The sequence below is a fragment of the Pelodiscus sinensis genome, chromosome 7 (genome assembly GCF_049634645.1).
Source record: "Pelodiscus sinensis isolate JC-2024 chromosome 7, ASM4963464v1, whole genome shotgun sequence".
Taxonomy (NCBI): Eukaryota; Metazoa; Chordata; order Testudines; family Trionychidae; genus Pelodiscus; species Pelodiscus sinensis.
The window spans coordinates 46348067-46373483 of NC_134717.1; the positions used below are offsets into that span (position 1 = coordinate 46348067).

General features: G+C 41.0%; 1 protein-coding gene across 6 annotated transcripts in view; it reads left to right on the plus strand.

Moving 5' to 3' along the window:
* The window catches only part of OSBPL6 (oxysterol binding protein like 6), a 178378-nt gene that overhangs the window by 140256 nt on the left and 12705 nt on the right, over positions 1-25417 (plus strand). For all 6 annotated transcript variants that reach the window (XM_025182804.2, XM_006119448.4, XM_014571709.3 and 3 more), the window contains 8 exons: positions 4246-4353; positions 7940-8077; positions 16774-16861; positions 17080-17333; positions 22100-22237; positions 22605-22668; positions 23181-23259; positions 24668-24812. In XM_025182804.2, the coding sequence (XP_025038589.2) occupies positions 4246-4353; positions 7940-8077; positions 16774-16861; positions 17080-17333; positions 22100-22237; positions 22605-22668; positions 23181-23259; positions 24668-24812 (1014 nt within the window). The remainder of the gene's footprint in view (positions 1-4245; positions 4354-7939; positions 8078-16773; positions 16862-17079; positions 17334-22099; positions 22238-22604; positions 22669-23180; positions 23260-24667; positions 24813-25417) is intronic.

The window sequence follows — 25417 nt, forward strand, 5'->3', positions numbered from 1 at the left end:
GTTGTCTATTCTGTTTGCTACTTCTAGAGATGGCATGGAAAATGCAAAATATTGCATACAAATAGTTTCTCATTAAAAATTAAATAATGGTAAATTTAAACTGCTTTCCTACCCTTGTTTTTTTTGTTGCAAATGTGTTAGAGAGTAGGAGCAATCTGAATGAGCCCCAAGAAAACTAAGAAATTTAGATGTGAAAGATTTAAGTGTCTCTTATTTCCTTGCATGTGTTCATTGTGTTTGGTATCTGAGATAGAACTGAGGTATGAAATATTTTATATGAAAATCTTAGATATATTTCTTAAAACTACTGTTCAAGGTTATTTTTATTCAGTTTTCATACATTAATTTAAAAATGATTAATGAACATTCACGGATTTATTCCATACATCCATTATTCCAATTGCAAAAATGATAATGGGTAACAAAGTGCACAATTTTCAAATTTTGCATCCAGGGATTAGATTTCTTGCTGTTCCTAGTCTCCAACAAACCAATGTTAACAAAGTTTCATTGCTGTGGTCTTACAAGTTTCAGAGGGGCAGCTGTATTAGTCTGTTTCAGGAAAAACAACTAGGAGTCCTGTGGCACCCTAAAGACTAACAAATGCCCAAATTAATTTGTTAGTCTTTAAGGGGCCACAGGACTCCTCATTGTTTTTGTGATCTTGCAGTGTATTGAATATGTAACTTTAAGTTAGAATTTCCAAAAGCACTTGGTGTTGGCCAAACTATGCTCCCACTAATGTTACAGGGAGTTTTACCATTGACTTCAGCAGGAGCAGAGTTTAGCCAGTTCTGGGTGCTTTCTAAAACCTTTCACTAAAAGCCAGTCAGGCTAATAGGCTCTTTAGTAAGTACCTTCATTCTAAAAAAATAATCTGAAAACCAGGGTCAGTTTATGTAATATGGAATTAAGAAAGTATATACTAAATCAATTCAGTCTGACTTACTTCCTCCGGTTGCCAAGTAATCCTACTTCTGGAATTTATGGGTCAAGAAGAGGTCCCTAGCTTTTCAAGGGTAATGAGGACCTAGGGTATTCTTCTATTACCTTCACTCTGAAGAAGTATAGACTAACAGGGAACACTAAGTATGTAAGAAGTAGCAAAAAAACATGCAAATATAAATTCAAACTGCAATTTACCCAAATTTACCCATAATTTCCTAAACTATAATCTTCTTCTTATAATAATTTGCAGCATTACATAAAGATTGGCCACATAAAAAATGAGGGGATTGTTTTAAAAGTCCAAATGGTTTATGCTGACATTTTCAAAAATAAATGACTGATATTGTTTCAAAATGTTGCTTTGACTCACCATGTTTTGAATTTTTATCTATCTTTGTTTCGGTGAGGGAAGAAATCAGTTTTGGTTCTAAACTAAACATTTTTTTCAGATTTCTTTTGATTTGGTCCCTGCCCTGGGTCACTGATACAAATCCAGCCTAGATCAGTAGCAACTTACAGCTGTTTGCTATGAAATGAGTTGATGGCCTTTCTACTTCCTAGAATCCAGGAGTCCTCTTAACAAAATTTATTGTGATACTAGGAAATCCTAGTTGATGGTCTTAGTGGAGAGGGAATGGAAATTGAGCTAATTTACTTTCTCTAGTGGTAATACTTTCCATTCAAGGTTATGTGATTGGGAAACTCAAACTGTGCAATATCTATTTTACTGATAAATAAAAGACATCAGTCTTTACAGCTCTCACTCTAGCTGCTGTCACAAACACTAACTCTAGATACATTTTAAAAGAAGCTGAAGAATAATAATTTGACACTCAGTTTCTCACCCACACTTACACTTTATTATCTACATCCCACGTATACTGATGCATAAATAAAACTAATTTAAAGCTCAAGAGAGCAGATTTTTTCCCCTGCCCAGTTCTAGTCTTAGTAATGAATCTCTGGATATGTACAGATCAGCTCTGAGGCAACTGGCAATTCATATTGGGAGGGGGTGTAGAGGCGGCAGTACATAATGAGCTTTAGTCTTGAGTTCACCACTGTTCTGCATATAAATTTCTATTCTTATATGAAGTATGCACTTGGGCTAACCTAGAGCTAGTTGAATCTTACAAACAAAAAAGAAAAAAGTTAATGAATACTACGGGTTTGAGTCAGTGGAATTCCTTTGTTATTAATTTATTCATGAAGCTTTGAATGCATAATGTGTTGTGAAATGAACACGTATTCAAATATATCAGTTTGAGTTTACTAAATCTGGTTGCCCTCATACGTTCATTTCAGTATGGCTGATTCGGAAGCAAATTCTCTTGAAAGGAGGGGAGTATAGAATGCATTTTGGACTATTCTTCTTCATGCATGCTCTTGAAGTGACCACTACCCAAGGACTGTAACCTATGGAGGACGGCCTGGGGAGAGGTTGTAAAGGGAAGGAGGTGTAATATTTCCAAATAATGGGCAGAGAGAACTATCAGCCTCACTAAGGGATTCCATTGTTTTCATTTTGTGAGGGACTTCATCTGTCTGGGTGAGGATGGTTACTGATGTGTCTAGCTTTAAAAACAAAAAAACTTTCACCTATATGTAAAGTACAATGAGCTATCTTGATTTGACTAGTTACATGTGAAGTCAAATTTAGCTCTTCCCTTACTGAAGTCTGCAACCTTCCATCAGATACAGGACGCGGGAAAGGAAAAAAAGAATAACATTCTTACTCTGCTAGACACACACAAAAAATTGAATGGCTCCAACTGTATGCAGATAAATGCACATTTACCAAATATAAACCTCCATATTTCTGATTTGACTGGAATATAGGCATACAAGGTTACAGCTTGCTCAGAAAAATGTATATGGGTGGACTGAGGTTGAGATGGAAATAGGAGACAGGTTGGTTGAAAGTCTCAGAGTAAGGATAAACAGTGTAAGAAACAAGGGTGATGCCATGGTAGGGGTCTAATATGAACCACCAGGAAATGGCTCAGATTGGCTGTGATCTGCTGCCAACGGGAACTACAAGCACCCATACCTGTGGAGGTGCAGATAAATACAGCTGCGCCAGCCCACTCCATCTGCAGGCCGGTTATTGCCCATCGCTGTTCTAGGACCATGTGAGGTGAGAGGATTCCTGAGCCTAAATATCTGCACTGCAATTGAACAGCTGCTTAGCCTGCCTCAGATGGCATGGACCAGCTGTGTGTGTGGAATTGTCTAAAGGACTGTTGAACTGTGGTGTAGATGCTTGGGCTGGTGACCAGGCTTTAGAACCCTGTGAGGTGGGAGGGTCCCAGAGCTTGATTGCAACTACATAGCACCTTAGCTGGAGCCTCACAAGCCCTGTCAGCTGGCGCAGGCCTGGCACAGGAGTCCACTTGCAATTTAGACAAAGCTTTAGTAGCTGCTTGGCCTTGACGCCATGCCTTTCCTGTGCCATTGTCTCCTCCTGGAACATTTTCCTGACACCCTCAAGTTCTTCCTTAAAGCACACAGCTTTCAAGAGACCTGTACAACCTAATCCTCTCCTCTGGATGCATTAGAAAACTTAAAGAAAAGGCTGTGGAATTACAATACATGAACTAACTAACTTTATTGCTCAGTACCTTGCTTCCTCTTGCATCCCATCTCCCCATCCTTTGTCTGTCTAGAGTATAAGCCATTTGGACCAAAAATCTTGCCTGTGTATTTATCTGGGAAGTTCTTGTTCACCTTGGGCTGTGAATAGGTGATACTAATGTTTCTGTGTATATGTTTCTTTAATATGAGTATTTTGAAAATCCCTTCATGAGCCAACTGTTCTGTATTTGCATTAAGGTCAGCTGTTTCCTTTGATTTGCTCTTCATGCTGGCAGTCAAGGTTCAGTCCCTGCTTCACATCTATAACACAAGTGATGCCACTTTTTGCATAAGTGTGGGGATATCATTTTAATAATCTGATGCAGTTTCATTCTCCCTTGCTGTTTTCACACCCCGTTGTCAGAAGGTGCATAACCCACTAGTATATCACCCAAACACTTCGGGCTACACAAAGAACTGAGCTGGGCAGAATACCATTGCTGTGTTATAGAAGAACATCACTGTCCTTAACGTGAAAATTGCTGAACTCAAAAGAACAAAATAAAGATCTGAATCACAAACTTGATGGCCAGTAAGGATGTAAAAGGCTAAGGAGATTCAATTTGTTAGGATGCTTCTGGAAAGCTGCCATTTTGTTTTGTTTTTTGCTGTTTTATTTTGATTTTTTAAATTTGAAATTAAATGTGCAATTATTATTTTAAGGCTCTCAACCAGAATGCTGAACTAAGGAGTCGCTTGAACAGAATACATTCTGAATCTGTTATCTGTGATCAGGTTGTCAGTGTAAATATTATCCCTAGTCCTGATGAGGTAAGACTGCCTTTAATGGAATTAGTGTCTGAGTGAATCTAGCTAATACTCACTAATAACTACAAATGACTGAATTTTGCAAATTGGCATATAAGTGAGCAGACACATTTATATATAAAAAAGACAAAGAAGATGTATTCCATAGTATCTTTTATGAAAACAATGAAGTTTTAGCAATGTGAGATCTCACTGGAGAACTCTGCTATTACATTTCTGCTGAGAACCCCACTTATTTTTTAATAATTATTGCATATGGATTAGTGAGGTGGGAATTAGTGAGAGTCTGTTGTATTTTTTATGTAATTGAATGAGTACTTGACAATGCCTGGAGCAGAGCCACGTAGAGCAGCCTGCAACAGTCAGTCTGCCTTAGGTTTCTGCTGGTAAGCGCCACTGGCACCCCATTCCCCAAGCTTCTGCCCTCATACCTCATCCCAGATCTGGCACCCCAATTCCCTGCCCAAATCACAATCACCTCCTACCCTAGGACACATCCCAAAATCCTGCATCCCAGTCCCCTGCCCTAGGTCACAACCGCATCCTGCATTCAAACTCCCTCTCAGATCCTCTTCTCCCTCCTGCACCCCAATCCCTTACCCCAAGCTCTCTTCTGCACCCAACCTCCATCCAGACCCTGAAATTCCTCCATTAATATCCTAGAAGAGTGCGGCCCTCCACCACTTTCCAAAATGTTGGAGTGCTCCCCCCACACCCCTCATCAAAAATGATTGCCCACTCTTGTGTTAACCTGATAGAAAGATAAACACACATTGTACATATGATTACATCACAGAGGGTATGTCTACACTAGTTAATTCGAACTAAGCTAATTCGAACTAACGGATCCAGACTAAAAAACTAGTTCGAATTAGCGTTTTGCTAATTCGAACTAGCATGTCCACATTAAGTGGACCCTGAACCGGACTTAAGGATGGCCGGAAGCAGTGCCGGCAGAGCATCAGAGGAGGACTTAGAGCGTGGAGGTGCTGTCTCAGGCTAGCCGAGGGCTGTGCTTAAAGTGTCCCGACCCCTACCCCGAACAGACAGTTCTCAGGGGTGCCCCGCTTGCAAAGCAGTCCTGGCTTGGATTGCCTGGAGTACCCACACTGGGCACATCACAGCACTCGGCCATCAGCCCGGCTGCACTTGCCACAGGCTGCCATCTGGGGAGAGGGGGCAATTGGGGGGCTGCAGGAGAGCTTCCACCCCCAGAAGCCCGCAGAGCCAGCCCAGTCCTCCCCATCGGGGGCTCGTGCCCCATTCCTCCCTCACCTCCTTCCACTTACCCTTCCCTAGCCCCTCTTCTTGATGTACAAAATAAAGATAACGTGTCTTCCAAAATGGAATCTGTCTTTATTGAACAAAACTGGGGGAGACTGGGAAAAGGAGGTGGGAGAGGGGAAGAGAGAGGGTGGGAGAGGGGAGGGCAACTAAAATGATGAGGGGTTGGGAACAGGTCCCATATGAAGAGAGGCTAAAGAGACTGGGACTTTTCAGCTTAGAAAAGAGGAGACGGAGGGGGGACAGGATAGAGGTCTCTAAAAGCAGGAGTTGGGTGGAGAGGGTGCATACAGAAAAGTTCTTCATTAGTTCCCATAAAGAAGGATTAGAGGACACCAAAGGAAAGGAATGGGTAGCAGGCTTCAAACTAGTAACAGAAAGTTCTTCTTCACAAAGCAAAGAGTCAACACCAAAGGAAAGGAATGGGTAGCAGGCTTCAAACTAGTAACAGAAAGTTCTTCTTCACAAAGCAAAGAGTCAACCTGTGGAACTCCTTGCTGCAGAAGGCTGTGAAGGCTAGAACTGGGACAGAGTTTAAAGGGAAGTGAGATCAAGTCATGGAGGTTGGGTCCATGGAGTGGTATTAGCCAGGGGGTAGGAGTGGTGTCCCTGCCCAAGGTTTGTGGAAGACTGGAGAGGGATGGCACGAGACAAATGGCTTGGTCACTGTCTTCAGTCCATCTCCTCCAGGGTCCCTAGGGTTGGCCACTGTCGGCAGACAGGCTACTGGGCTAGATTGACCTTTGGTCTGACCCAGGACGGCCATTGTAAGCTCAGGGCTCAGGGTCGGGGGTCTCAGTGGACCCCCTTGATTCTCTTGCACACCTTCTCCTGGGTGGCCGGGCTGGCAGCTATCCTGCCCTAGACGGCCACTTTCCTGTGCCTAGTGCGGAGATCGTGGACAAGGTCCACGATGTCCGCACTAGCCCAGGCGGGTGCCCGCCTCTTGCGGTCCTGGGCAAGCTCCTGGGAGCCACCAGCCTGGTCCCGGGAAGAGGGGGAGGGCTGGGGGGCATTGGGTGGGTGGCTCGATCCGTGCCAGGTGCAGGGTCTGCTGGCTGGGTGCTGGCAGGCTTGCACCTGGCACGGGCACCGTAGCCAGCCCGTGCCCCTTTAAGGGGTCCGGGGCCGGGAGGGGGACAGTAGAGTTTCCCTGGTGTTGGCCAGAGTGGCCACCAGGGAAACCTGGGGAAGGCTAGACTCCCACTAGTTCGAATTAAGGGGCTACGCAACCCTTAATTCGAACTAGCTAGTTCGAACTAGGCTTAATCCTTGTGGAATGAGGATTACCTAGTTCGAACTAAGCGCTCCGCTAGTTCGAATTAAATTCGAACTAACGGAGCGCTAGTGTAGCGCCTATGAAAGTTAGTTCGAACTAACGTCTGTTAGTTCGAACTAACTTTGTAGTGTAGACATACCCAGAGTGAGGAAGAGAGGGAGTCAAATTCAGACCTTGTGAAAGCAGGTTCAATACTATGAGCTCCAGCAATCAAACACAATTATACCAAAATATAAATGTAAATGTCATAACTAATGAACAATGTTAATCAACAAAATAAAAATATAGAAAAAAGGCTGCGTTAAGGCTTTAACCCACGGGTGGGCACTCCGAGATTTTGGAAAGTGGTTTGAGGGTCGCACTCTTTCAGGATATTAATGGAGGAATCCAGGAATTCCTAAGGCAGCCCGGATTCCGTCCACTGGCAGCCTCTTGCCCACCCCTGCTATAGAGTAAGAAGTTGCAATAGTCAGTTTTCTGAATGTAGCCACATTTCAACAGGTTATTCTGTTGCTTCTGACATTGAGGGGAATTATCTTTGAAAATAATAATTAAAAATAATCCCCTGGCCTTCTAAGCCATTTTTTGTTTTGGTTGTATCAAGATTAGGTCCCATGCTGGTTAATTAAAAGTATTATGAAAGACGTCTCCACCCCAGACTCTCTGAAGCTCATAATTGAAATGCTTTAGCATTATACAACTGAAATCTGCAAAACTGTTCCTCTGGATACAGAATCTGGATCTGTGGTTATACATACTACTAAAGCTTACCTGAAACTGCTGCTGAATAGTGATCAAAAGAAGGAGTGTATCTTATTTTAATGGATGTGTAATTATTCAGAGGACATTTTTTTGTAATATTTCAAGTCTCATTTCTGAATTGTACGCAAGTTAGCCCAAATATGAACTTCAAATAAGTGTTTCACATGTGTAATTTTTCTTATGCTGCATATCTTTCCCTTGTATGCATAGTTTAAGCTTTATTAAAAATAGTAGTTTACAGCCTTATGTTTATTTTGTTTACAGACTGGTGAACAAATCCATGTCAATCTCCCACTGTCCCAGCAAGTTTCTAATGAGAGCAGGCTCTCTATGTCTGAATCTGTCTCTGAATTCTTTGATGCACAGGAAGTGCTTTTGTCAGCAAGTTCATCAGAAAATGAGGTAGGCCATGGCAGAGTGTCAAGTGTTAGTTTTCAGTAATTTTAATAACTAGCAAAAGAGAGCAATGACCAAAAGGTTTTTTTTACCCTGGTTAGGAAATCGGTAGGGAGCATTGACAAGTAAACATGAAACTCTCCGGTGTTCCCTAGAGAGCCCTAGCAATTAGAATGATTGTGTAGAAGTGCTGTATTTGGTATCAAGTATCAGAGGGGTAGCTGTGTTAGTCTGAATCTGGAAAAGCGACGAGGAGTCCTGTGGCACCTACATGCATCTGACGAAGTGGGTCTTTGCCCACAAAAGCTTATGCTCCTACACTTCAGTTAGTCTATAAGGTGCCACAGGACTCCTCGTCGCTTTTGTATTTGGTATATATCCTTGCTAGACAATGTAAATCTACATATAATGAATGGTAAAATGGAAGGGATCCATCATGTGTGTATCTGGGTGGCCACTAATCTGAATGAAACCATCTGAATTAAAAAAAAAAATACACACAGTCACTCTCTGGGTAAGGGACGGTTGAAAGTGCAAACTAATGCAGTCAGGAACAGTTCAGGCCACAGAATAATGCTGTCATCCTTAACTCACCTGGGTTGTTCCGCTGTTTACATAGCATTTTGGAATTGTGTGCCGAGGTTCCACTGCAGAATTCTTCCATGCTTGTGTGAATGGCATGGGGAACTTCCCTTTATTTTTTGTTTTGTTTGTGCTATATGGTGTGTCTCCCCTACTATGGTTTTTTGTGGATAATCATGCTTTCCTCTACACCCTTTAAAAAGTGCTATTATAGAATTTCTAAATGGAATCACTTCGCCTTCTCAAAGATCCTTGTTGAGTCCTGAGCCCTTAGTCATAAGGTTTGCATCCAACACTCTAAGAGATCCAACAATCCTCTTCTCTCTAGTCTCCCTGCTCCCTCCCCTTTGTTACCTGGCATGCTGTTAAGCTGCATTGTACTTGCACACCTTTTCAGGCTTCATTTTCCTAACCCTACATGACACAAGGAAAAGTGATTTCACGGTTTGGAGGGAGGAAGCAACATCCTGTAGTTGCATACCCACTGCCTGAGGTGAAAGGATTTGGAGCAAGTGGCAGATTTCTTGAACAGCTTCTTTGCATGTGCTGGTTTAGCAGGTTTCTCAAGACTACAGTCTAACTCGGAGAGTGAATTTTCCCAACTGGATAGTTCCATAGCTGGTACTGTATCTTGAACTTAAAATACAAAAAACTTCAATCAGTTTAAAACACATAAGAACACTGTTACACAGAGGATGCATAGTCAAGTAACACCTTCAAATTGTTTATTGAAACTGGCAGCTGCAGGTTCTGCTTTAACCTCAGTCAGAGCAACTGCTGTGAGGAGCCTTTAATGTTAACATGACACAGACTAAAGCACCCCTGAAGAGAGACGCAGGACACTTTTAAAATGCTCTTATATTCTACTGCCCACTGCCACATGTAAGGCTGAGAAGAAGAAGAAAAAGAAGAAAATCACTAGTTTCTTTATTTAAAACAATTTGAGTGCCAGCTGAAATAATTCATAGGCTTCCCTGTGGAGATGCCATAATTCCACCAGGTGAAACACAGTCCAGACTGCTGCCAATCTTAGCAAAGGAAACAAATCTCTAAGGAGTGTAAGCTTGCAAAGGCGCTGATGTCTCTGCTATGTATATCAAGCGAACTGTGAGGTGCTTAGCTACTGGGAAAATCTGGCCTTAGTTTAAAAGACAGATTATTTTCTTTTATTCTAGTATCGTTAGACTTGTCATCAAAATAAATAAATATAGTTTATTTTATCCCCATTTGGAGCCAGGAAAAATCAGTCTCCCTAATCTCAAGGCCCTGGCTTGCAGTGAGTGTTTTCAGTCCCCATGGGCTAGCGTCTATAATTGCCTCACCGAGACTGTTCACAGGGGGGTTCCTTCAGAAACCAGCCCCCAGCTAATGTAATTGTTGTAAGTGTTTTGGCCTCTACAGATGAAGAGTGCTATCAATGAGCTATGTTTTATTATTGTTACTGTTATTGTTGTAGATGGAAAATCTTCTAATTTTATAGAATAATCCTCTCCGGGGAGCAGAAAGGTATGTGCAGTGCTTAGGGGTTCAGCTTCCTGCTTCGCTGAGCACCTTGTCTGTGCTGCTGTCGCACAGTACTGACCAGCCCCATTGGGATGTAGGCAGAAAAAAATGACCCTTGTATCATTCACTCCCACGAGAACCTCTTTTAGTTAATAACTGCTGACCAGTCTATATACAGAAAAGCAAGAACCCAGGGATTACCTGACAAAATTGACACATTTATTTAAGAGGAAAATATTAATAAAATAAAATAGCCAATTTTTCTTCTTCTCTCATGTACCCCCGCAATTAACAGAAAGTGCCTGGGAGGCTGCTTACAAAGATTTTGTTCCTATCCTACAATAAATACCATGCTACATATGCTCTTGTCATAGGGCAATGGGAAATATTTTACATGTTCAGGACTGAACAGTTTATTTAGGTTTGGTGGTACCCAATAAGAAGCATCTCACCAGGGAAAAGGTTGGATCAGTGGCTAATGAGAAGTGAGTCCTACCCAGGAATAGTGGGAGGAGCCGGTCCCAAAGCTCCCTCCTGCCTCCCTTGCAAAGAACCTCTTCCCCCCTGTTATTCTGCTTTGCCCTCCATTTCCTGATGACAGGCCCTGTCCCTTAGACCTAGCACATAAGAAGCAGGGTGTGGATGGTGTGAACAGTTGTAGAATGGCACAGAGCCCACAGTGGCACAATCCATTATCAGGCTTGTAGAAGAAGTCATTTCTGTGTGGAATGGGGAACAGAGTCGCTGCCTGTGCAGTGTGCACATTCAGCATCTGTGCTCAGAGGGGGATGGCCTTTACTAACAGGTAATGAGGGAGGCCTTAGGAAGGTGATGAGGAACAGGGCGTGGGAGAGAGAAAGAAGACGAGCTTTGTAAACTTCCGTCTTTTGTCTTAGAACATTACATTCATGCTAAGGGTTAAACTCCTTTCTTGTGAGGTGACATTCTGCAGCTGCCACAACTATGTTGTTCTGCTGCTATCTGCCTAAAATGCAGATGGATGATGTTATTGCTTACAGAAGTCAAGTTCTACCCTGGGCTGAGCCATGTGTGTTTATTGGGAAGAGGAAGAATGGAGGCTGTTACTTCCAATTTCTCCCTAAAGCAAGTGAAGGAATCTCTGTTATAGGCATTCAGAAGCACACCACAGGTAGCATCTGGTCTCTGTTCTGGCTGGGCACCCAAGTGGATACATGCTGTTATCTAGTGGGCTTGGTTAGGCCTCCTGCTGAATAGTACATATGCAGTACCTTGCACTGGGAAGATGGCTGTTTTACCAATGATGTGCTGGCACTTTCTCTTCCCCCAACTCATGAGTCAATGAGGGCAAGATTTCATAATTATCTAGTGTTGGTCTCTCTCCAGCACAACAGTCCTGTAAAATAGAGGAGGTAAAATTTCAGTCTGCATGCAGAGCTTGGTGAGTAAGTTACAAATTAACATATGTGCCCAGATAAACATGAGAAGCTAATTCCTTCCTTCCTTCCCATTTTCTCTGTTGAGTTTGTAATGTGGGGGAGTTCAAAAGAATGCAGAACAGATGCTGATTTAGTTCTGCATTTTTTCTTGACAAATCTGAATTACTGTTAGGGCTTTTGGAGGCATTAAAAAGTTAAGTGAAGCATCGGAAGGTATCTTGGATGATGAAAAATTCGTATTTTCTTAATGACCCTTAATGTATATGGATGCAAAAAGAATGCTTCATGTCCAAAAGCATAATTTTGTTTAGGTTACCTTGCTCTATGTTACAGAAGAAGGTAATTACATTTTCTCTGTGTGTATTATAGCTTTAAAAATTAGTTTGGTAGGATTTTCTTTATAACCATTTCTACCTTATCTGACACATAGTTATGTCCGAGGGGGAATATTAACAGTACTTTGACTAATACTTTTAAATTTATTTTTAAAATGTATTTAGAACACAGTAATTAATTGATCTTATACAACTCCCATGTTTGCCTCTATATTTTCAGCCCTACTGGCTTACTCACCTCAGAGGCTACGTCTATACTGCATGATTATTTCAGAATAAGCTATTCAAGAAGAAATACTCCGAAATAGCACGTCTACACTACAGGGAAGCCGAAAAATTAGTCCGAGGCAGGCTCCCCTATGCGCTACCTCAATTTAGAGCCCCAGGAAGCATTGGGGAGTAATTAGTTTGAATGGCCTGCATCAGGAGCTATTTCAAAATAGCAGCAGTGGAGCATCCACCCTATGCTATTCCAAAATAGCTATTTCAGAAGAGTCGTTATTTCTCAAGGAAAATGCCCAAATAAGCCGCCCGTTATTTCAAAAATTTTTCAAAATTACGGGCTAGCTATGTAGTTGCTTGCATAGTTGTTTCGGAATAACAGAAGTTATTCCAAAATAATGCTGCTGTGTAGACGTACCCAGAGGGTGCCAAAGTATCGTATTTTAGATCAGGAAAACACACAATTATCTTGCACAGGGTGCTAGAGGAACAGTGTGGCCAGGGTTCTCCATCTGGAGAACAGAACCCTTAATTCAGATTTTAGATCTAGATATACAATGTATTTTTATCCTCTCCTTCACAGCCACATAGACATAAATATCTTTCCGCATATTTTGTAACATTTAAGTTTTGATGATCCTGTTGGAACAGAGTCTGGACACTGTGTATGAAGCAAGCAGAAAGGTTTATTAACACACAGCACTGGTGGAGTGTCACTTCACTTATTAGGCTTGGTGAACACTGCCAGAGAATAGGTTACAATGGATTATATAAGATGCTGATGGGCGGATGAAGTAATGATGGGGGAAGATCCCAGATCCCCTGGATAGGTGCTAACCGTGAGGCAAAATAAAGCAATAATCTAAAGGTTATATAGTATTTTCCACCCATAGCTTCCAGGATACCTTATATCTAGTTAAACAAAGTACTTAAACAAACAGACATCAATTGTCAGTTATGTGTTAAGTGGCGATGTGTCTGTTAGCTTCAGAAGGTATCTTTGCACGGATGTGATCCATTGGTGTTACACCTGGAGATTAAAGCAGAGACAATAAGCATTTTGTTCCTAGGACCATTGAATGTGTTATGTCCTGTCTCTCACCCGTTGTCTGGATCATTAGCTCTATGGTGATCTTCCTCTGATGGACTAAGCAGGGGATGGAAGGGTAACCTTCATGTACTATGTCTTTGACATAGATGTTTTGTGTACCTGTTCCAGACTTGAAATTTAGAATAGGGGTTCTTAACAGAATATCATAGACTGTCTCAAATTTTTACCCTACAATCCTGTGTCACGCTAATGATATATGTCTGACAATCATTATTTTGCCATTTTAACACACTGTAATATGGAATATTCAACTTTTTAGAAAAGATAATTTTGTTCGGAAAGGCCAAACCAAATGTTTTTTAAAAACAATGATTTATAGAATAACCTAACACTGATACCAGCTGAATGGCAAAAGCAGCCTAAAAAAATCAGGAATGACTGTTTGTATAACTTTGCTGTCCCTTAAGCTATTATTTACCCTAATTTATTTTATAAGAACATAAGAACGGCCATAGTGGGTCATACCAAAGGTCCATCTAGCCCAGTATCCTGTCTTCTGACAGTGATCAATGCCACATGTCGCAGAGGGACTAAACAGAACAGGGAATTATCAAGCAATCCCTCTCCCATCACCCATTCCCAGCCTCTGACAGAGGCTAGGGACACCATTCCTACCCATCCTGGCTAACAGCCATTGATGGACCTAACCTTCTATAATTTATCTAGTTCTTTTTTGAACCTTGTTGAAGTCCTGGCCTTCATAACATCCTCTAGCAAGGACTGACTGTGTACTGCATGAAGAAAAACTTCCTTCTGTTTGTTTTAAACCTGCTACCTATTAATTTCATTTGGTGACCCCTAGTTCCTATGTTATGGGAACAAGTAAATAACTTTTCCTTATTCATTTTTTCCATACCAGTCATGATTTTCTAGATCTCTATCATATCCCCCCTTAGTCTCTTCTTTTCTAAACTGAAAAGTCCCAGTCTTTTTAATCTCTCTTCATATGAGACCCCTTCCAAACTCCTAATAATTTTTGTTTCCCTTTTCTGAATCTTTTCCAATGCCAGTATATCTTTTTTGAGATGAGGTGACCACATCTGTACACAGTATTCTAGATGTGGGCATACCATGGTTTTATATAGAGGCAATAATATGTTCTCTATCTCTTTTTTAATGATTCCTAACATTCTGTTTGCTTTTTTGACTGCCACTTTACATTGAGTGGATGTTTTCAGAGAACTATCCACAATGACTCCAAGATTTCTGTCTTGAGTGGTTATAGCTAAATTAGTCCTCAACATATTGTATGTGTAGTTAGGATTATTTTTTTCCAATGTGCATTACTTTACATTTATCAATATTAAATTTCATTTGCCATTTTGTTGCCCAATCACTTAGTTTTGTGAAATCTTTTCGAAGCTCTTCATAGTCTGCTTTAGTCTTGAGCAAATTGGTATCATCTGCAAATTTTGCCACATCAATGTTTACTCTTATCTCCAGATCTTTTATAAATAGGTTGAATAGAATTGGACCCAGTAAGGCCCTTTGGGGGACACCATTAGTTACCTCTCTACAGGATAGAAGTATGCCAATTAAATACATTTTATCAAGCCCGTTAAACCCACTATAGTATCAACAATTGATTTTTTTTAAATCTAACATCAGTAAGTGTGTGTGTGTGTGTGTGTGTGTGTGTGTGTGTGTGTGTGTGTGTGAGAGAGAGAGAGAGAGAGAGAGAGAGAGACATGCAGAAACAAGAGTGAGGTATTATCTTTTATTGGACCAATTTTTGTGGGTGAGTGTGTCAACCTTTTGAGCCACACAGAGCTTGTCTGTGGATGTATTTGTATAGAACTATACACGATGTGGTATGTGGATGGAATGTAATTCTACCTGCTGTGACATCTCAAGTAGTCTGGTCCAAACAGCAACCTTGATGTTCCTTTTCCATTTCACTTTTGAAAACTAACTGGCTTTCTAATGTTTCCCAAATGGCACATATCCAGAGCTCGCCATTGTTCAGCTGTTAAGTGTTGCAGTCCCCAGATTACAATGGCACTGGACTCTATAGCACAGTGTACTGGACAGGAAAACTGAAAGCAGAAGATTAACCCCGAGGCTTGGTTATGTATAAAGTGGAAACTCAGAATTTCTGAAGCAGTGTAGGAAAAAGCTACACTGCATCACTGTTAAGTGATCCATCATTCAATTTCATTGTCTGCAGATAATGAACACTTTCCTGTTAAACCAGCAAGGCATTTCATAAATTAGCAGATGAAAAGGAAAGTTTAGAAGGAGCCACTAGCCTCATTTTTACAAATGCAGGACACAGACAGATTTCTATCCTGAGCCATATTTTTATTATTATTATGAAGTGCTCTGAGTTGTCTGCATGCAATATAAATTAAGAAGATTAATAGATTATAATCTTTAAGTACTAGACAATGTTTTGTGATGCCTGCATGATAAACTACTAGGCAAATGAGATTGAGAGACATATTTTTTTTAGAATTTAAAAAATATATATATACAGTGAAACCTTTGTTATCTGGCACTCTGTTTACCAGAATACTTTGTTAACCGGCATTGCCCCCCCGCCATAATACTGTCACATGTTCAGGCGCACAGGCCTGGCTTGGTTTATCATGATTGGTATAAAAAAAAATTTCATTTAAAAGGTACTAATCATCTTTAACTCAAAATAGAAATGTGAGACCAACTGCCTCACACTACAAAACTACTAATATTAAAAACTTGAGTTTTACTATTATTGTCCATTGGTTTTTCCTGGGTTGATGGGACGCTCAGATAACCAGAATTTTTAGATAACCAGAACACCCTAATCCCCGAACATGCTGGATAATACAGGTTTTACTGTACATGCAGTTTTTTGCATGTCCAATTACTATAACTGCAAACTCCAAATGAGATGTCTGTACCATGCATATCTATCAATCTCTCTCTCTCTCTCTATCTAATCTGCCTTGTATGAATGCACAGATGTGTAACTAACTATTTGCATATGCAGTACACACATCTTGTCCTGTATGATCGAATAGCCTTGCATTTGGATGTGTCATATTAGACACTATTTTACAATAGACCACCACACTGTTCTCTGTGCCTTGAACAATTTTATTTTAGAAAATGCTCAAAAACTAAATGAAATGTTATGTTTCAAGCCAAATAAAACATTTAGTACAATCAGAAGACATTTTTTTAACTTTTCACATCGCAAAAAGTTTCAGAAAAATTTTGTTGTTTGTTCTCTTATCCTTTCCCTAGGAGGAGACTTCAACAGGAGTTGGCTCAGGTAAACCAAGGTGAACGAAGTCTCATCTAGAGTCACAAATGACTCCATAGCACTTAATTCAGGAATATGCAGTGAACATAAAATTTCTCTTGGTGCTATTAGGGCATCGGTTCTTTGCACACGAACACTGAAACAAACTTGGTAGATCTAGTTTGAGCTCTTCCAGGCTAAACATGGTTTCTTTGAAAATTTGTTTTGCTTAATTTTGTTGTGTTTTTACTGTACAGTTGATCTCCTGGAGTTCGTTGACTAATTTTTAAATTTTTATTCTTTAGGCTTCTGATGACGAATCCTATATCAGTGATGTGAGTGATAACATATCTGAGGACAATACCAGTGTTGCAGACAACGTTTTCCGGCAAAGTATATACTGTGTTTTTAAAATGCTTTAGAAAATTGCATTGTTTTCAGATCATGAGCCAAATTTACTGCAGGTGAAGTCAGGCAAAACTCAGCTGAAATCAATGGAATTGCATCTTTAGTGCAATTCCAGTGGTGAATTTGGTTCCATGAGTGAACATTAACATTGTTATTTTTTAAAGGAGAGATTTCAATACAATAATATATTCTTTTCCCTGCAGTTCTTAATGGTGAGCTAGCAGGAGGTGCATTCAGAAATGGACGCCGAATTTGTCTCCCAGCTCCCTGTCCTGATACCAGTAATATCAATCTGTGGAATATTTTGAGAAATAATATTGGTAAAGATCTCTCCAAAGTCTCCATGCCAGTTGAGCTAAATGAACCTCTTAATACTTTACAACACCTTTGTGAAGAATTGGAATACAGTGAACTCCTGGACAAAGCTGCTGAAACTGATGATCCATATGAACGCATGGTAATAAATTTGGTATAGCACAACTTTGCATATGCAAAAGCTTACTTTTTTCTCATCTTCCCCAGGGAGTCTTGTGTAGAGTCCTGCACCGGGTTCCATTTTGTCATTCACCAGGCTCATTGTGTATGTGAGATTACTAAGGGAAATAATGAGACTTTTGGAACTGCAATGCCATGAGCATGCAGATGATGTTGATCTCTGTCTCAAATATTCATCTGCAGTCTCTTGGCTTTCTGATTTCTGGATGAAGAGAGGCTGAAGTGACAATGCACTGGTCGAGACTCGGTTAGTGAGAAAAAACACCTACTTGGTGGGGGTCGTCTGCTTCCTCCGTTGAGAGCATGTGTTTGTCCTTAATCAAAGAGCTGTCAGTGATCTCTCTGTCATTTAAAATATCTTATTGCTTCTGAATTACCAGGTAACCTTGTTAGCTCAGAATACCATTTTTTTTCTTCACAGATGATTAGTAGTTTGTAGCCTTTTCTTTCTGATGTGGACCTTGATAGACTTTTTCATGCCTTTGCCACAAATGCAGGCTAGACTGTCTGCTTGGGGCAATTCTTGAATACTCCTCGGAAGTTATAGCAGTTGTAGTGTGTGGCTGCACATTTTCTCACAGATGAAACACTATCCCAGGGCTCCATGCTCTGCTTGAACTGCCATATCATTTCAGGATACAATTCTAGTTATGATCTGAAACCTCAGAATGGTCTAGTACCTGGCTGGATTAGGCATTTCTCATCACTCCAACCCCATTTCCTATAATTACAGTTCATATGGGATTTGATCTCAGTTCCTAGGATTGGTGACCATATGATTTCATTTAAAAATCCCGGACTATGCAGTTTTCTGCCTTGGTTTATCAGTGTTGAGGGTATTTGTCATTTGTATAAGATATTTTCTTGAGCTTCATAGTGACAGCTAAGTAATTTGCTGTTGGTACAATAGGCAATGGGGATTATACATTTGTCTTTAGTTTGCTTGAGCTGTCAGCAAATACCGTGAAATTGACTGTTGCCCTCATTTATTCAATTAGCTCAAGTGACAGAGTGTTTTACAGTGGATCAAAAGACCTTTAGTCTGAGTGGTTTAACAGCCCAAGTGAAAGATGCATCCAAGTCCTAGGCTGTGCCACAGTCAGGCCAGCTATGCTGGCTTTAAAGTGCCACCAGACTTCAGTGAGAAGGTTTTGTGTATGGATAGGAAGTGGATTAGGTTCAAAGCCTAAGTTAACTGTGTAGTGAAGACAAGTCCTATGCAAGCATCGTCCATTCACTGTACACTGAATAAGGCAGGGATCCCGAGGAAAACAATGGTATATGATAATGTTATTAAAAACTATGTAATAACACGTGTACAAAGAGGGCAAATTAAAGTTGCAAAATTTATGATAAACCAAGTGGCTTGGTCTGAGAACAAACACCATCAGGTAGAAGATCTCATCTCAGAAGAAAGGCAAAAGAAGATGACCATAAAGGAAAACAATTTTGTGTCAGATACAAAAATCCAGTTCTTGCTGGTCTCTGGTGGGAATTCTGGTGTCATAAACAAGCATACTTCAATGATCCAGAATTTATCTGAGACCTATTCAGTAATTCCTGTTGCCCCCTTTGCAACATTAACCCTCGTCAGAGATCAAATTTGCACTGTATCTTCTTTGCTCCTTTGGTAAGTGCATAGAATCAATTTTGAAGGGATTCACATTAATGAACCAGTCAAAGTGATACTTTGCTCAGGTGCCAACTGGAGATGACAGAGGGAATTCAGTTAGATTTTCAGTAATTCCAGAGAATGTGTACCAGAAACTGAGAGAGCATGAGGGTGGAGATACATGGGCAGTGGTTGGTTGAGGAAAGGTAGCAGGGGTTGAATGAGAACTGTTAAGTTGAGTATAGATGGGTAGAGACCTGCACAGATAGAGTATCTGTACCTGCATACATACGCGCAAAAACCAGCCACGGATATCTGCATTGGCAGATGTGGATACCCGTAGATATAAAGCGGATACACATGGATTTGCAGGGCTCTACTGAGAGGGCTAATTACTTAGCTGTTCATTTCCTGCTGATGAGGCAGCCTGGCAACAGCCAAAATTAGAAGTGGCTGATAGAATTTGATGGTTCTGTGGGCTGAATTTGGCAAACTCAGTTTATCCTGAATGAGGAAAATCTCTCTTTATGGGCCAGACTGTCCACCAACCCTGAGCAGAACTCAGGCATGAAAGTGAAGGTAATTGCAACTCTCTAAACCAGCACCACCTGACCACAGCCTAAGCCATGATGGGCAATAATTTTTCATGGGGAGGGGGGGACACTCCAAGAATTTGGTAAGTGGTTAAGGGCTGCACTCTTCTGTGATATTAATGGAGGAGGTGTGGGGTCTGGGATGGAGGATGAGTACAGAAGAGAACTTGGGGTAGAGGACTGGGGTGCAGAAGGGAGTGCGGGATCTGGGAGGGAGTTTTGGTGAAGGAGGGGGTTGTAACACTTTGAGCACTGTCCAAGGATGTGGCAAGCAGGGAGCCTGCCCGAGGTTCCTGCTGGGCCGCAGGCTGGTGGTGGGCCAGAACTGGCCTGTGGCCATATTTTGCCCAACCATGGCCCAAGTTATTGCTGCTGAGCAGTAGCTCTAACTGGTACAAGGTTGCGCAGGGTATGCCCATCCTTTGCAATAAAGCACTCATGGCTGGCCTGCATCAGCTGACTCGGTCTCACAGGGCTCAGGCAGCAAGACTGTACAATTGGAGTGTAGATTATACAGGATGGAGATCAGACTCGGGCAATCCCGCATCGCAGGGTCCTAGAGCCCAGGCTCCAACCTGAGCCCTGACATCTACACTGCAGTTTTATAGCCTTGCAGTCTGAGCCCTGTGAAGCCGAGTCAGCTGACACAAGCCAGCGGCAGTCGTTTCATTGCAGTGTAGGCATACCCTTAGGCTGTGTCCAGACTCAGGGGTTTTTTCCGAAAAAGTAGCCTTTTTCCGAAAAAACTTCACCTGCGTCTAGACTGCAGCCGCGTTCTTTCGAAATTAAATCGAAAGAACGCGGCTTTTCTTTTGACGGTGGTAAACCTCATTTTACGAGGAAGAACGCCTTTTTTCGAAAGTGCTCTTTCGAAAAAAGGCGTTCTTGAATGCAAACAGGGGTTTTTCAAAAGAGAGCATCCAGACTGCCTTTCGAAAAAGCGGCTTGCTTTTTCGAGAGTTCCGCTTGCAGTCTAGACGCTCTTTTTCGAAAGAGGCTTTTTCAAAAGTATCTTTCGAAAAAGCCTCTTTCGAAAGAGGCTTGCAGTCTAGACATAGCCTTAGAGACGTGAAGACACAGCAACGCTCCACTTTGCTGCATCATGGAAATACCCCTCTCTTTTCTCCCAGCTGTGCAGGGATATTTTGTGATGGCGGTAGCTCCACCACTTCTGCCAGCTTTATGCCAACAGATAGTGCCTCTGTGTGAGAGTCTCTTTCTGTCAGTTATGGCTAAACTATGGCCATGTTTTATTGCTTGGTCAGGGCGGCCAATAGACTTTGCCTGGTCTTGAGCGAGGTAGGGGATAGCTCCAGGCACCTGGGAGGGCGGGGACTCTGGCAAGGTGGACAGAGCTGGGGGCTAGGTTCCCCCCACCAGCCCTTCAGTGCTGTCAGGCATGCACCAGCCAGAACTCCAGCAGCAGTTTAAAGGGTCCAGGACCAACCACTGCCATTGTCACTGTAGTGGTGACAGTCAGCAGCTCCAGATCCTTTTAAGTCAACAGGCCTGAGGGCAGCTGCCCTCCACCTTCCCCATTGGTAGACCTGTACCTGGGTGGCCAAAAATCGCTATAACAGACTTGAGAACATAGCCCTGTGTGATTAAAGGCATGTCTATGCTATCTCACAGTGCACACCAAACTGCTACCCTGTAACTCCATCACAGAGCTGCTGTGGGTCCAAACTAAAATGTTCCTAGTTTGTATCTTAAGCCAAGAAGCTTTTAGTTCATGTCTGCAGCGTCCACACAAGGGAGTTACAGAGTGGCACTTTGGTGCGCATTGCACCATAGTCCAATCTATATAGCGAGAAGTTTGTGGGTACTGTGGTTGTTTAGCTCCAAGGAATTTTGAAAATCTGGCCACAATTGTAAAGCTATTAAATATCCACAAATATTACATGGCAAATTAAGTTGTCCTCTGAAGAATTATGAATCAAAATTTGGAGACAAAATTTAATCTGAATTTAAAGGATGAAATAAAGGGATCTTAATCCTTCTCTAAATGAAAACAGCAGTCCAACTTCAGCTGTGAAACCATTACCAGTTATTCTTTAATGGCACTTCAAAGCAAATAGTAATGTTCTGTAGTATATTTTGTAAAAGTAATACTTAATATTGTGAGACGTCAGCTAATACAACCTCTGCCACTAAACCTCTGCTGGGGAATGGTGAGAGATCATAGGTTTTTGTTTGTGATTTATAGGCTGTCTGGATTAGCAAGATCTTATTGTACTGTTCTATGTTTTTCTGTATGCCCAAAGGCTATGGCAATGTGCAGCTGGTAAGTTTGTGTATTATTCAGACACATAAAAAAACAGATACTGCAGGCTTTACTTTCTGTTCATTACTTTGTAAGACATTGATAGTTTTCTGTTAATATGTAGCCCTTCAAATACTGAATGAACAAAAAAGCAATCAAATGTTTTTAAATAATACATTTATTCGTCTGCTGCACACACAATTGACAATGATGAGGGAGCACGCTGAGGAATCTTCAGCTGTTTTTGTGTGTTCTAACAGGTTCTCATAGCTGCCTTTGCAGCTTCAGGGTATGCCTCCACTTATTACAGAGCAGGAAGCAAGCCATTCAATCCAGTGCTTGGTGAGACCTATGAATGTATAAGGGAAGACAAAGGATTTCGATTTTTCTCAGAGCAGGTAAAACTTGTTTCTATGTAAATCTTCATTTCTTTGGACAGTAGAGTGACTTTTCTTTACAGTTAGGATATTGCATTCACACTAGAGTAAAGAGAAACATGAAAATTTGAAGTGAAAGTTATTAAATCCAGGAAAAAAATGTATAAATGATTAAAATTATATAAAATATATCCTTTAATCTATGAGGCTATAAAATAAAGTCTGTTACATGTTAAACATGCTGAGGCTTTTTGTTTTGTTTGTTTCTTGTAATATATATAATTGAATAGTTCTTAGCTTGAGGTAATTGTTAATTGCACTGATTTTTAAAAATGAAAGACTTATTTTGTGTTAAACAACTCCTCGCCACCGTAATTTTTTTTTTCAGGTTAGCCACCATCCACCTATTTCTGCCTGTCACTGTGAATCAACGAATTTTGTGTTTTGGCAAGGTATATATTTTAATTCAAAAGCCTAAAGATCAAGTTTTTAATCAAAATAAAAAGTTTATGTTCTCAAAAATCATTTGATTAGGATTGTAGCTCTCTGGAATTTATCTAAGAGATTAGTTTACTATATAGTATTATATAAAGTTAGTGCTGACTGTTACTTTAAAGTGTTTCAATTTTAAACTGTAAGGAACAAGCCGATGTTGTATTTTATCCCATTGCCAGTGAGACTTGCAGTACATTTTTTCTGCTGTCTTTATTTAAAAGCTTTATACAGAACACACTATTATCTGTTAGGAGATTAGCAGAATGACAAGGGGTACGTTAGCCTCTCTGACATAAGGTTGTCCTTCCGGTATAACCTTTTTTCTGTCTTCAAAGCAGGTTAATGTTCTGTTCGAAACAGGCAGTCTGGCATAGATCATCTGGTATGCCATTTAGTGGCATAGATCACTGAAAAGATAATATTTTGGTCTTTTGTGATTTTCTAAATATTTCGCTGTATTATCATTTAGATATCAGATGGAAAAATAAGTTCTGGGGGAAATCAATGGAGATCCTGCCAGTTGGAACACTGAATGTGACTTTTCCAAAGTAAGCTATTGTCTTCTTTCCTTGGGCTGTGGAATTTTTTTTATTTGGTTGTTTTTTAAATCTCCATAGATGCTCTTCCTTCTGGAGGGCTCCATGGATTGTGCTGGGGGGTGTAGAGCTCCCAGTGATTAGCAGTAGGTGGGATGTAAGCTCCTTGCTCCAGTCTCCCACTATGGGATGGGATAATGAAGCCTTTCTGGAGCCTGAAGGCTCAGTCAGGCACTTGAAGGGAAAACCAGGGGAGATTGCTTGAGCCCTGTGTAAATACAAAATTTATATCTATATCTGTATCCACAAAAATGAGCTGCAGATATCCATATCGACATCCGCAGGTGCAGATACTCCTGGATATAAAACAGATATCTGTGGATTTGCAGGGCTCTGGAGATTGCGTCTCCTCTCCCAGAGCATCTCACTGGTAAAGGAGAATGAGTGTATGTGAGGAGGCACAGCTCCATACCCAGTTGTTAGAATGATGGGCTGCCCAGAGCAAGTCTGTTCAATACCACTCTAATGGCAGGTGCTGCTCTGTCTGAAATAGGCTCTCAATGCTGCTGATGCTGGGCTCATCTGAACCAGGAAAATGTTTCAAAATCTTCTGTGATATAGACAGAGCCACATGGCTTCCTTCAGATGGAGCCCTGAGGGAAGGGAGTAGGGATTTGGTCACATAAGGAGAGGTTTATGGCCTCCCAAACCTACAAAACCTATGAATCTTCAGATCTTGGGGTGCATGTGTGCTCTGCCCCTGGCAGTACAGCTTCTGTAGGTGCTGGGTCTTGTCACAAAGTGGTAGTTAATGCTGAAAGAACAACATTGCCTTCTGCATATATCTATTGGCCTGGTTATCTGACAGGTTAGGAGGGGAGTTTGCCATGTATAGCATTTGCTCCCTGGCTCTATCTCTCCCCCCTTCTCCTGCAAGAAGCTCCAGCTGTATAGAGTTGCCACAGAGGAATTTTCAGGAAAGGGGACAATATGCAACTGAGTTATTGATCCCCACTTCCTCTCTATTCTTTCTATTTCAGAACTATTTTACTTGTATTAGTTCCTGTTGCATTCATGGTAACCAGAGCCCCAGTCCACCACAGTGCTATAGCTCATGCTGAACTTTAATCCTACTGAAGTCGCTGATCAGGGCCAAAGTGTTCAGGACTACAGGATTGAGACTTTAATGTGCAGGACTTTGGTGGTTCCTGGGGTCTCTTGTGAGTCTTCGATAATGGAGAGAATTTCACTCCCATAGAATAATTTAGAATTAATGATGGGAAATAATAATATGGAAGCCATACTTTTAATGTGCCAGACTATTGATTCAAATATTTGTGAGGGTTGTCGTTATTTTGTATATTTGATTATCTGACTGGTTTTCACTTCTTTACCAATTATTTACTAACTTTTTTCCCAGGTATGGAGATTACTATGTGTGGAACAAAGTCACCACCTGCATACACAACATCCTTAGTGGAAGAAGATGGATTGAGCATTACGGAGAAATAACAATCAGAAACACAAAAAGTAGTGTTTGTATTTGCAAGCTCACATTTGTCAAGGTAACTTATAATCTGTCATACAATATATGACAAAATATATGGCAATATATGACAAAAAGTAAGAACTATTTTACTTAGCCTAGATCTGGCTTCGCTTTCCTCAGTCTTCTACTGTTTCCCTAAATTCCTTCTTCCCTGTTCTGTGTCATCACCACCATCTTGCCAGGTAAGAAGCCCAACAATGAAACTCTGCCTAAGTTGTGTCCTGAGATGTCTGCCACTATTCACATGTCTCTGTGGCTGATGAGCCAGACCATTTGATGCCAGCAGCACTGACAATAAATTACTGGTTTTTTTTATTTTAAAAAGCAAATGGATAGTCTGCTCTATTACATGAGTGAAAACCAGAAGCAACTCTGTCCTTCAGAGCAGTTACTCTGATTTTAGACTGTTCTAACCATGATCAGAATTTGGTCTTCAGTTTCTTATCTTGTTAGAATAATGGTGTTCTGCTTTATTATATTCACATATCTTGATGACAGTCTCATATAAAAACAGCCAGATAGATCTGTTAGAACTGATTTTTTTTTGTAAAAATAATTAAAGTGATGAGTTTATCATCACTGGCATTCCTATCAACATTTCATGTCAAAAGACCCACTGTA